At 37.1% G+C, this 12,940-nt stretch overlaps 1 protein-coding gene across 2 annotated transcripts in view; it reads left to right on the forward strand.

The window, feature by feature from the left end:
- Positions 1-12,940, forward strand: part of WDR19 (WD repeat domain 19) — a 39,074-nt gene that overhangs the window by 25,311 nt on the left and 823 nt on the right. For both annotated transcript variants that reach the window (XM_014262067.2, XM_088056120.1), the window contains exons 29-36: positions 87-164; positions 4,582-4,678; positions 7,276-7,400; positions 8,044-8,125; positions 8,721-8,871; positions 10,202-10,325; positions 12,038-12,114; positions 12,777-12,897. In XM_014262067.2, the coding sequence (XP_014117542.1) occupies positions 87-164; positions 4,582-4,678; positions 7,276-7,400; positions 8,044-8,125; positions 8,721-8,871; positions 10,202-10,325; positions 12,038-12,114; positions 12,777-12,891 (849 nt within the window). In that variant the 3' untranslated portion in view covers positions 12,892-12,897. The remainder of the gene's footprint in view (positions 1-86; positions 165-4,581; positions 4,679-7,275; positions 7,401-8,043; positions 8,126-8,720; positions 8,872-10,201; positions 10,326-12,037; positions 12,115-12,776; positions 12,898-12,940) is intronic.

Here is a 12,940-nt window from a genome sequence, read left to right on the forward strand (position 1 = left end):
TGGAAAGACTCCTTCTGAGTAAGTTATTTTTTAATAACTTTAATAACTTCTTTCATATCATAATTTCTTGTGTCTTTTTTTAATAGGTGGGACGGGCAAAAGATGAAGCCCTAACAAATCAGCTGATTGACTATCTTATGGGAGAGGGGGATGGCATGCCCCAGGTATTGTATTTTTATCACTGCTATTGTGTCACATTTCTGTGCTACAAGATATTTTGAGCTTACTTTGTCCTAAAATTCTTAGTAGGCACAGACTATGCTTCAGCTTTCATTAAGGAGCAAGACTTGTGTGGTCATTTCATGAGTCATTCACCCAGTAACTCCTGATTCAGATTCAGAAATATAAGGAAGGAAGCAACCATCTTAGGTATAATAATCTTTCTTCAGTCATCCTTATGAAAGCAGATAGTTGGACAGAGGATGTCCAAATTAATGCTCGTAATGAGCATAATAGATAAAACTTAGCTGTTGGTTGTTGCCAGTTTGCCAGCTGGCTGTTGCCTTTCCCAGATGGACAGTCAGCATGTGAATGTCTGGAGACAAGCTACAGCACTGACCTCTTCATGCAGGAGCAGAGTTGGTCTGACTTTTGCAGTGGAAGAAAGTAAGGTACAAAGTAGGAGATGCAGATCAAAAGTTGACCAGGCTACAATAGTTCTTGAGTTCAAAATCAGTCTAAGGCATAAAATGTTGAGGACATATTTTCAAAATTAGCAACTCCTTTTTGATTTCTGAATGGCTTTGATGATAAGAGAGCTTGTTGTACATTCAGTTGTACTTGAGTTTGAGTTCATGGAACTAAGTGGCTGAACTACTTGAAATTTTACTGCCCATTACAGCAGACCTGGAATGTGAGCTAAGTGGTGAAAGCCAGACTCAGGTGAGGGTGTTGCAGTCTGCAGTCAATTGCTTGGTCAAGGAATTTAGGATCTTATACAAAGTCATGGTAAATACAGTCAGGTGCAATATGATAGACATGGAAGAATAAATTATGCCTTGTTGAGGGCAATAAGGTTTGGTAATTATGGAGATGACAGGCTCAGTGCAGCAAGTTGATTTCACCCCTAATATTACAGCTGTGGTTTGCAATTCTGTTGCAAAATTGGAAATTGGAAACTCTGTCTCTTTTCTCTCTGTATGGATTAAGGGTTAGAGATTTTAGACTTTTTAGAGACACTGGGCATTTGATGGCCAAGCAAACTTGCTTTTGTGAAAGGTAAAAAAAAGAAGAACTAAACCAAACCTCTATCTCTCTATTATTTACCTCTTTACCTCTAATATGAAATGTGAACTTCAATAAAATTATGAGAGAAGCAGAACAAAGCAAAACAAACAGTATTCAACTGCAAGAACCAAAGGGAATTAAGCTGTTGGAGGCACTGAATGAAAAATCTATGCAGTATCAGTGTAAGCAAGACTAATCTCATTTCTGCTGGAAGTTGAGTGGAGAGAAACTGTAGCATCCAGTCTCTTTTCTCGGAGCAGCAGTCTAGCTGCCTCATTCAAAGTCCATGAGACTGAGTAAGGGAAGTGAACTACAGTATGATCTCCATGGTGAAGAGGTTCTACAGATTTCAGAAAAGACACAGAAAATTTTTGAATGCCATTACTGCTCTATTAAACACTGTTTTGAACTTCAGTGTAGGGATTTGTTTTCCTTATTTAAAAGCTCTCTCTTGCTCTTCCGAATGCTTTAATCCAATCTACCACAGTCTCTTTCAGTGAGTAACAAAAATTTACTTTATCAAATCATACATATTTGCTTTAAAAACTACTTTAAAAACAATAATTATCTTCATTATGCTATGGAGACTGTTCGTGAACTTACCAAGTAATATATTATTGTTTTTAGAAAATAGAAGCTTCTATGTTGTGGCATTTTTGTAAAGCTGAAAGTAAGAGTGAATTTAATAGTTGCCATGCAGCAGAAACTTGCTCATCTTTTCAAGCATTGATCTTCAAACCAGATCATAACTGACAGCAGGCTGATTGCTTAAAATCTTTCACACCCAACAGCTGTGTGGCATTTTAGTGAAGTGACATATTATCAAAATTATTATGCTTACCAAAATTTTGCTGGACTATTGTCTGACTAATTATGAACTATTTCTTAAATGTTGTGATTATGTCAACTATTGTGTTTGTTAACTTCAGCATATAAAGATTCTTAATTTTTCATGTGTGCTCTTTCAGGGAACGTTAACTAGCAAGGTTCTGCTGTTTTCTGTGTGCGTATTTTCAGAGTACACACATTTTAAAAAGAAAAATTAAACTAAAAATATGAATATCTAACATTAAATCAGATTGCAATAATAAATTTTCCAAAGACCTTAGGAAATGTATTGTATTAGAAAATACTTTCCAGCATTTTCTGCTTTTTAACTTACTGACTAAAGGTAGAAGTATAAAAGTAAAACATGGGACTAATTTTTCTTGAATTACTTTCACTTTTTCTTTTTTTTTTTTTTTCTTTTTTTTCCTTTTGGGGGAGGGGGGTAAATATTTAAAATGTATTATTTAAGTCAGATATAATTAGGAACATGGCAAATACCATATAAGACCACTTGTCTATGCTGGGACAGGATCCTTTCCTACTGTAGCAGGAGAGAGGGGAGAAGCAGCCTGGATGGGGAAGTAGTGCTGCTTTCTGCTAATCATCAGTGGAATGGCCATCTGTGGCCATTTGGTGATGTCAGAAATTGGGAAGAATTATGTCATAACCTACTATTTTTACTAATTTTTGGATTACCCCACTAAGGGAATAGCGATTTTTGAGGCAGTTTACAGTGGATAAATAATATGTTAATATAAGTAGTTGCAGTTACTTTATTATCCAGATAACTATTTCATTATTCTTAAGTTGCAATTCTTATGATGTTCAACCTTTTGATCTTGTGTTACTTAAAATTCTGCTCCATCGTTAGTTTAACAGTAATTACTTTTGGTCGCTTAATGATTTTCCTCATATTTGAAGTTAAAAAGAAGATTTTATCTTCTCTTTTTTCTTTCCATATGCAATTCTTTCTCTCTTTCTTTTCTTTCTGTGATTTTTTTGAATTTTGTCATTTTTTCTTTGCTTCTCAAGTTCAAGCTAATCTTTGCAGTCATCTTCTCTACAAGGGATTTTTTTTATATCTTTTAATATTTCTGCTCTCTTGAATTTTTGCTTTTTTTTGCTGTCTGAGACTTACATACAAAACCCACACAATATTCCAGAGAATAACACAACATTGATTCATATAATTATTGTTGTAGTAATTTTTATACCATTTTAACAGAGTATACACACTTAAAATGTTTGGATTTACTACTAATATTGTGGAATTGTTTGGTTTGGATTTTTTTGTTGAGCTCTCCATAAAGTTGTCAGTGTCTTTTTTTTTTTTCGTTCTACATTTAAGTTGGAACAATACCATTATATACAATATTTAACTTAACTTAATCTAAATTTACTAGTTGTAAGATTATCACGTACAGGCTTTTACTTTTTATTGACCCCATTTTAGAAATCACTGCTAATGATACAAAATAGTGACACTCACCCAATTTTTTTTCACTTAATATTCCCTTTTCAACATAAGCAAGGACATTTTGTGCTCTTTTTTTCTACTTCTTTAATAGCAATGAGTAGAATATTTTTAATATTTACTTCTATTCTTTCTTTTCTATTCCTATATTTTATTTTGTGTTTTTAGGCATTATCTCTTGAGGATTTTCTCAAAACCAAACCAACTCTGATTTGTTATAAAAGACCAATTCTTCTTTCTCTTGTTGGTATTTTTTTTTATCAGTCTTCTAGAATTTGCATACACTTGCAAAAATAGAACTCATGTTTGTTTTCTATAATATTGCCATCTTGTTTTTTAGTTTTATTTTTTAATTATTTCACTAATTTGCCTCCTGTTAGTTTGCCAGTTTTTTGGTGAACTATTTGCTACATTTGCTATTCTTGAGTTAAATAATTATCAAAAGTACCTGATAATTAAAAATTATAAATTTTAATTTCTTTTAATTTAAATTATACATTTTCTACATCTTATTTGCTGGTTGTCCCCTAATTTTCAAATTTTAGCTGTCTTGGATGTCCACCATCTGGTTCCAGAACAATACATTCATTAGGGGTCAGATTTTGTCATCTGCATCCACACTAAGCAATGTTTGCATCTAGGTCCATAACACAATTTAAGCATTTCTGGCAAGACTTCTATTTCTAAAAGGAGTGCCTGGGTTCTTTTCTGACACCATAAATGCCCACACAGCTGGAGTTGTTTGGTTTCCCTATGTACAGCTCTCCATGTGCATAGTGGTCTGTGGCTTTTTGCGTCTCTCCTGACAGGGCTTGGCCAGCACTTGCCAGGACTCCCTCTGGCCCTCGGCATGGATATTCTGTGCCTGGGCAACAGCCAAACCCTTCAGGTGATTCTGGCATAGCTGAAGCGTGTTCATACAAAGAGCTCCTGACAAAGCAAGCTTGTCTGCTTTCTTTGGAGAATGTGGTGGTGGGATGAGCAAGTCAAGAAGGGGAATACAGTGCTATGTATTTGGTCAGTATTAATTGCTTTTGTATGATTTCATTCAGGATGCCAAGTACCTGTTCCGCTTGTACATGGCCCTAAAGCAGTACCGAGATGCTGCCAGAACTGCCATAATAATTGCCAGGGAGGAGCAGTGTTCAGGTAAGTCTGTTTTCTCTGATGTGATGGCATCCCTCATGCTACCTCCTCAGGTACCCTACTTAGGGTGCTGTTAATTGTGTAGGATTATACTTAGAGAAGACCTGTATCGGTGCTTCAAAATATATTCAAGTTCAGTTTTGAATCTGAAAGCTGTTGTGGCATGTGCCATAACAAATCCCTGAATGCAAGCTGCACCTTCAGGGTCCAGAGCACACCACCAATAGAACCAACTGGCAAGGACAAAGGAGCAAGAGATGGCTCCTTGTGTGGATATCCGAAAGGGTTTAATGTCTGAAGGGGCCCAGGGCCAAAGACAAGAATGAGCTGAGGGCACAGGATTAAATACAGGGTGAAGGGGTGGAGCTGAGGGTCAGGGTCCAACCAGAACAAGGGAACATGACACAAAGGCATGGCTAGGGACCAGGGAAACCAAGAGGGTAATGGGGGTAGGGCAATGCAGCAAACTGGGGCCAATAGGAATCGGGAAGGGAGAAGATTCGTGGGATTAATCATAAAAGGCAAATGGGTGTGGAACAGGGATTACATCGATTTGGTGAACCAGTAGAACATTGAACCTTGAGAACTATTTACATGTATATGCAAAGGTCCATGGGAGGGACGCCTTTTCTCACTCTAGTAAGAGGGGAGTCTCTTCCCGTTTGCTTTTGCCCCTCCAGGGCTGAGGCATGACAACCCAGGCCCCTAGGCCTCCACAGAAAGTAGGGAGAACCTGTGGACTCTCACCTGTATATTAAATATCGGAGAAAAAGGAAACTTGTGGAAAATATCTGTGTTCTTTATTACATTCAAATATTACATTCAAGTAAACATAGTGATTAAGATAGGCTGTGACTTTACCTTTCTGTTACAAGTCATAGAATTGCCATTTCTACATATGGTTTCTGATTTGGTACTGAACCTTTAGCACCTGACTTTTATCAGTGGAGAATGGGCAGAGGAATTGATTTCTGTTGAAGGACCAGAATTATGCTTACTTTAAGCTTGGTTTTCTTTTGTAATGGGATGCTAAAGTTAGAAACAGAAAAAACTAAGACAGAGGGCCAGAAGCAGAATAGCTGCCACGTTCATTATTTACTCTCCTCTGTAGCCACAGCAACAACCCTACCATAACACTGCTTGCTTTTCATTTCAGTTATGTTAAAGAAAAATCTGTAAAGGAAAAATAGCAGTCTCGGGAATAACCCAGGCAAATTAACATTCATGGGCTCTCCTTGGCTGCTCCTCAGCATTCGGCTATGGAGTGGAAAAACCTCTGAAACCTTTGGCAAGCAAATCTCCCAATCCATCATAGTAGCAAATAATGCATTTGTGCTAATTATATAAGCAGGAAATGCAAAGGCTCAGGGGTTTAAATATTTACTAACTTCTCTGAATCTGAAAACTTGTATCCAATAGTGTGTTTCATATTCACTAGCAGTATAAATGTGTTCTGCAACAGTGTAATAAGAAACACAATGCTTGTCTCATTAAAAGCACCAATGTTTCTTCTGGAAAGGAAGTTTTACATCAGGCCCCTCTTCCTTCAGCAGATGTCAGTGAGCTTGATTGTGAAATTTGCACCAATATAGTTTGTTCTTTCCTTAAAAATCCATCCAGAAATAATACTTAAGTCATACTGTTTGGTATTTTCTTTGGGTATGGCATTTTTAGTGCAGTTTTCCATGAAGCTGATTTTAGGTAATCACATGATTTTAAGACTTTATTATACTGAGAGTCAGTAATACAATATAAAAGAACAATGTTGTTTTCCAGCAACTAATTCTGAAGTGATACTTAGCTGTCTCACATAAATTTCACAGTTTGATTCAATTGTAGTGTATAACAAAATATTACAAATTGCTCTGTAAAAACATCTGCTGATAGAGAAATATAGGGAGGCAAAGGAAAATGTTTGCTGAAATAACTAGAATTTCCTTTAGATGCCTCCAGCTGTGAAGAGTATGACTTTCTCAGCCTCTAATAATGCAAAAAATCCCAAAACAACCAGCAAAACAAAACAAAAAAACCCAAACAACTAATAGACTAATTGCAAAACACTAGTTGATTTCAGCTACATTAATAATTTAATGAAATACTGTGGTTTCGGGACAATCCTCGATAGTAACCTTGAAGCAGTATAACCTAGTGAAGTAACATTCAAATTTTAACTATTCTTTGACAGGTTTTGGATTGGTTTGGTTGCAGAGGCAAGTTATTGCCAAAGCAAATGATCAAGTAAAAGTATGCTAAATTAACATTTAAAAAGTAGCTTTTGAATATCTAACAGTGAAGAACAAAAAAAAAAAATTTAAATGCTCTAAAAACAGTTTCCACTTTTAAAGTTCATTATATTAAATTGCCATCATATATATTTTGCTACTGTTTAGATGACTTCTCCCAGTGTAAACTTTTTTTTAACTTCCTGGCTGATGTTGTTTAGGATACTGTGATAAGCAACTGCTTGTGGCTTTCCAAAGAAATTGTCATGCAATGGTTTTTAATCAAAGGATCAACATCAGCTTCTCTATATGTCATTAGTAAAGATATTGTTATAAAAAATTAAATTTACTGTTAATTGTTGGGTTTTTTTCCTTAAGGAAACTATCGAAATGCACGTGACGTTCTTTTCAGTATGTATTCAGAGTTAAAGACCCAGAAGATTAAAATCTCTTCTGAGATGGCTACAAACCTTATGATTCTACACAGCTATATTTTAGTGAAGGTAAGGAACTGGGAAATTGAATTTATGTGTAAGTTGCACAGTGTCTAATTTATTGTACTGTATGTATGGACGCTCTGTGTACATAAATTGTATTGTCATATAGATTGTATCACAGAACCCAAGTGCATGCTAACAGCACGCTTCAGGAGGACAATCCATAGTTGTCTCTGCCTCTTTGAGTAGCATATTCTTTTTTAAAATACTGAACAATTGAATATTACATATGGCTTCTTGTTTTGCATTCATGCTTATAAAGACTATGTTACTAGTACAACTATTTATTATTATTGTTGTTGTTGTATTTGAGGTTATTATCCATAAGTAGATCACTGCTTTTCTATAAATGAAGTTAAGCAGGGGCTCAATGATTTCTATTAGTTAACCCATGGATGCCCATCAGGATATCCATTCCTACAGCCAGCTTTGGCCTTCCTCTCTCACCAGCAGTGAGGCAAGAGCTGCAGGTGGTGGGCTGAAGGCCAGAAAGACTGGGGAAGAGCCAGGATGAGATCTCTGGTCCATTCTGTAGTACAACTCTGCTCAGTTTAATGAAGCAGCTCCCAGCAAAATGAATGCCAAGAGCAGGCTGCAGGAATTAGTCTTCAATGGCTGCAGTAAATGTGGTTTTTTTGCTGCATTCCAGATTCACGTGAAACGTGGTGATCACATGAAGGGAGCACGGATGCTTATACGTGTAGCCAACAACATCAGCAAGTTCCCATCACGTAAGTGCTGACCGCAGAGGAGCTGTGCTCTGCAGAGCAACTCATTAGTCAGTACTGCACTGCAAGGTTCCTTCTCCCCTGTGCAGAGTGTAACTACAGAGTGTGCTTGCATCTTCCTCTGGGCAGCTCTTCCATACACAGCCTCCAGAGTGGAATCCTCACCAGAACTTTAATCTGTCCTCACATTACTGCAGTACTGAGCAGCCTCAACTGGATTGTGTGTAATGAACTCACTGGTTCTGGGACTTAATCACAAAATTTTAATTGATCTTTTCAAAAAATTATTTTTGGGTACATGAAAAATGTACACTAAAAAGTAGGCTTTAAAGAGTGCAGACCAGATTGGGAGAAATGGTTAGAATTAGAACATTCCTGCTGCCATGCTGAGCTTCAGGAGTGTGGGGCAGTGTGCGGTGAAATCATGTTTTTCTTGTATATGGTTCCAGGAATGGCCCAAATTGTGCAACTGTGTACCATGACAAAGAAGAAAAATAGTCTTTTTTCATCAATACTTTTTTAGTTGTATTAGCTCAAAGGTTTTAAACATTAATACTGGTAAATAAATATTTGACATCATTGTTTCATTCTATTACAGATATTGTGCCAATTTTGACTTCAGCTGTGATTGAGTGTCACCGAGCAGGATTGAAAAACTCAGCCTTCAGTTTTGCTGCTATGTTGATGAGACCTGAGTATCGGAGTAAAATAGATCCAAAATACAAAAAGAAAATTGAAACAATGGTCAGGTGAGTGATGTTAATCAAATCCACAGAACTTCAAGGCTTTATTTGCAATGCTGTTTTTGCTCAAAAAGCCTGTAGACTGCTTTCATATTATTTCACTGTCTTATATTTGAAAGGCTAAGAACCATTTCCCACCCTTCTTTGAGAATTAAAGACTTCCTTTGAAGGTGATAAGCCTTAAATGCAATTGCATTGCTTAAATGCAATGTGCATTTAAAATGCTTCCTAACCAGTGATAGCGTTTTCCATCTTCTCCATGCAGACACATGTGCAGTGACACAGGTTTAGCTGGTTTCTAGTTGAGAATCCACAGCCAAACTGTTGGTTACTACAGCAGCAGCATTGTGTTCTTCCATGATTTAGACAGCTAAATGGCTAAGATAAAAAAGAATTGGAAGGCAAATAAAATATATGAATTCCTGACATTTTCTTCCTTATCTGAAGTTTTGTTTTGATCCTAGTCAATATTTTCTGCCAGAGGAGAAAGCATAGGTAATTGTAGAAGAGTAGGGCACACATATGTAACACTTTTGTCATTTATTCTACTAGTCTCTAACCAAGACTCGAGGACTTGCTGAGCTCATACGAGTGGTTTAGGTATTTCTTTATTAAATACCTAAAGTCTCTAAGCTCTCCATGAGCTTATCCAATCGGTCTGCCCAAAGTCATGTAAATATTTAATGACAGTCGACTCCTACAAGTTCCATTGTATCAGGACTGGTCTGTAGCTACTTTAAGGTGATGCCTCATAGTTTTCCTCTTGGGAAAGATCTACCTTTTCTGTTTCATTTATGATTTTAAACATCTCCATGTTCTATTTATTCCCCTTCTATCAGTTACATATTTTCAGGATTTGAAGAGTCTCAGCTTAATTAGCTTCTTCTATGGATACTGGTTTTTATCATGTTTCTCTGAAACTCTTCTTACAGCCTTTTTGGAGGCAGTTAGAAGCTGTAAAATCCTACCAGAAAGCCAGTTTTTTGTTACTCCCGTTTTTGTAGTCCTGCCAAAAAACTCTGAAACAAAGAAACCACAGCTTTATAGTCAATACATATAGACCCTGCATTTTGAAGTGTTAAAAAGTATTAGGATCTTTTAAAAGGTGGTGGTGCTTCTAATTAAATGGAAGTTGACCTATTTCTGAGTTGACATAATTGTGATGAAAGTTGGGTGACAGTTAAAAGGAAGGAGCTGATAGAATGTAAAATAGCAGCTGGAACTACGCAAGTAGCTCAAAGGAAAGACACTTGCTAAATATCAAATACTTTATAAAACAGCTTTGTTAAGTTCAAACAGCTTGAGGGTTTTAGTCACAGTTGTATCTATGTTTTAGACGTCGGGACACGTCTGAGAGAGAAGAGCCAACAACAGCCTGTCCCTACTGTGCCTTCCAGCTCCCAGAATGTGAACTACTGTGTCCCAGCTGTAAAAACAACCTTCCATACTGCATTGCAACTGTGAGTGTCTGCTGTGCTTTCTGCACTGTGACAGTAAAGGCAAAGCTGCTTTCCCTTCTAAAATAAGTTAATTTGAACGTCTTCACTTTGCTAGTAGATCCAAGCTAGAGATTTTTATGCATTTATGGGTTTTCCTAATCCATTGCCAAATTTCTTTTTGTCTTTGACTGTCATAGCATCCTCATTTGCCACCTACAAGTAGCAGGCACTTGTGAGTGCCCGTAAATTCGGAAAGTCATTCTGGGAGACTTCAGCTTCCAAAGAAGGCAGGTGCAGCACCAGCAATCCCCAGCACATGCATTTGGTGCAGTTGGTGCACGGGAGAACAGGCTGGTGTTGCTGATGCCTTCCCAGCTCAGCCATTTGCCCAGTGGCTCTAGTGCTCAAAGAACTAACAGAAGTCCCCTTTTCCTTTTCCATATACAGGAGCTTGTGGAGTGCACAGCTCTTCTCCCCTAAGCGACCAAGAATTCAAATTTTAAAAAAATAAAAAATTAAAAAAGCAAACTGACCAACTGAAAAAAAAAAAAAAAAAAAGGACAACAAAACTTCAAAAATCTGATTTGGGGAATTTTAAAGCACATGCAATACTAATGGTTCAGGCAGTGACCTCAGCATTTCTTATACTCATCCTTACTGAAATGAGAAGTTCTAACACTTTTTGTTTCTTTAGAGTGTTCTGAAAAGCTAAGGATGCACACATTCCTGGTGGAATTTACTGTATAGCTACTGTGCAACTAACACAATTTTTACTGGGTTCATGTGAATTGTTGTAATAAAATTGCAGGAGAAAAAAAGAGAACTTACTTGAAACAGGAAACCAGTGTTAGAGTTAACATTCTTTATTAAAACTAAGTAAGTCTCACCAAAAAAATAATATCCATTGTGTGGGGCTCTTTTTGCTCTATTGATTTAGCAGAATAAGATGACAGTTACACTTTGATATCTTCAGGAAAACAAAGGGGTTTAAATATAGCTTTATGAGCCAAACCTAATGTACATGTTAATGTATGTTACAAAATATTTATTTAGGCTCCATCTTGGCCACAGTTTATGTCACAGGTGTTTGTAGACATTAGGACTGTGGCATTTTCAAATATCTAATTTGAGTCAATGTCAAAACAGTCTGCTGTTGCATATTGTATTAGAACATAAATCTCTTGGTACAGTTCAAGGTGCTGCTGTGTTTTTATAGTATTGAAAAGGTACATACAAATTCCTTCTATCGAAAGTAAACTAGTAAACTGTAGCAAAAAAGAGAAAATGTAAAGAGGCAAAGACCAGGCAGGCTCATAAAACCGAATGCTGAATGTGACCTACTCAGCTCAGGTGCTGTGGCGTTGGGGGAATTTTTAGTATGTGATAAACAACACCAAATACGCCAGCAGATTTAGGTGCAGCTCTGGATACAGATCTACAGCCAACATTCTAGGATTGCCAAACTAAAAGAATTTTAAATACTGTAATTCAGTATATTCTTAGATTTCCATTTTCAAAAGAGGAATGCAAATTATAACACTGCATCTCTGAGAGCTCCTTTTCTATTTACAGAATTTACACAGTAATCAAACTACAGTAACACATGCATGGGGCTTTTAATTCAAGATCTTAGAACTCCTGTGGTGAGACTTTTTCATAACAGGTCCAAAAGTAAATGCACTCTGTAGCCAGGTAGCACTTGCCCCTTTGTTACCTGCAGTTTTTGTGTGCAGGGTCGGCACATGGTATGTGATGACTGGACAGTTTGCCCACATTGTGACTTTCCTGCCCTCTACTCAGAATTCAAAAGGTAAATTGAGATTTTTTTCTTTTTCCTATTGCAGTATTCTGATGTTTGTTCATATTTCAGCAGCTAATGGATCATTTGGTACTAAAAACACGCTACAGCTGGGCTGGGTGAAAGAGGAATTACCCTTACTTGGAAGTTGCACCTAAGACACAAACATTGCTTCAAGGTTGACCAAAACAATAGGATTGATAAAGAATTGGTGATCACCCCCAGTGATGCAGGGCTCCAACAGGAACAGTAATGAAGATGGTTGGTGAGCTTGTGTAAGTTCTCAGCTCTGCCCAAGAAGGCCTGATATGGAGGCAGAAACACCAGCAATCACCAAAACAAACAAAATGCGCACAAAGTTGGGTACAGACTAACACAGCAAAAACATCTTGTCCCTCATAATCACATGTGACAACAGGATGGGATAGCTCTGTTCCAATGTCAGAATCTCTGACGCTAAAACCTCCTTTGTTATACATTTAAATGCTGCAAACAGCAGCCTTCCTGGTGTGGTGTAGTTCTCAAATGTTGAAAATGTAGACAGAAGCAGCCATTGCTCTGTCCTGCACTTGTTACATAGCACTGGTCAGAATCCTGCTCTAGGCTTTGTGCCTCAGGCCCAACTTCCTTTGAAAAATGTTAGTTTTTAACCAGTTACCCTTCCCTTAAAACAGCATGTTACAGACTGAAAATGTGTGTCCCATGTGTTCTGAACGGATTAACATTGTTGATCTTAAGAAAATAAATGACTGTACAGAGTACCTCAAACTAGAAGATGAGGACCAATAAATTCAGGTATGTCCTCGAGTCTGTACTCTTCACATAACAGGGTTCATTC

Source organism: Pseudopodoces humilis, chromosome 6, assembly GCF_049639895.1.
Source record: "Pseudopodoces humilis isolate 2021_Gansu_Grassland_sample_001 chromosome 6, ASM4963989v1, whole genome shotgun sequence".
Lineage (NCBI taxonomy): Eukaryota > Metazoa > Chordata > Aves > Passeriformes > Paridae > Pseudopodoces > Pseudopodoces humilis.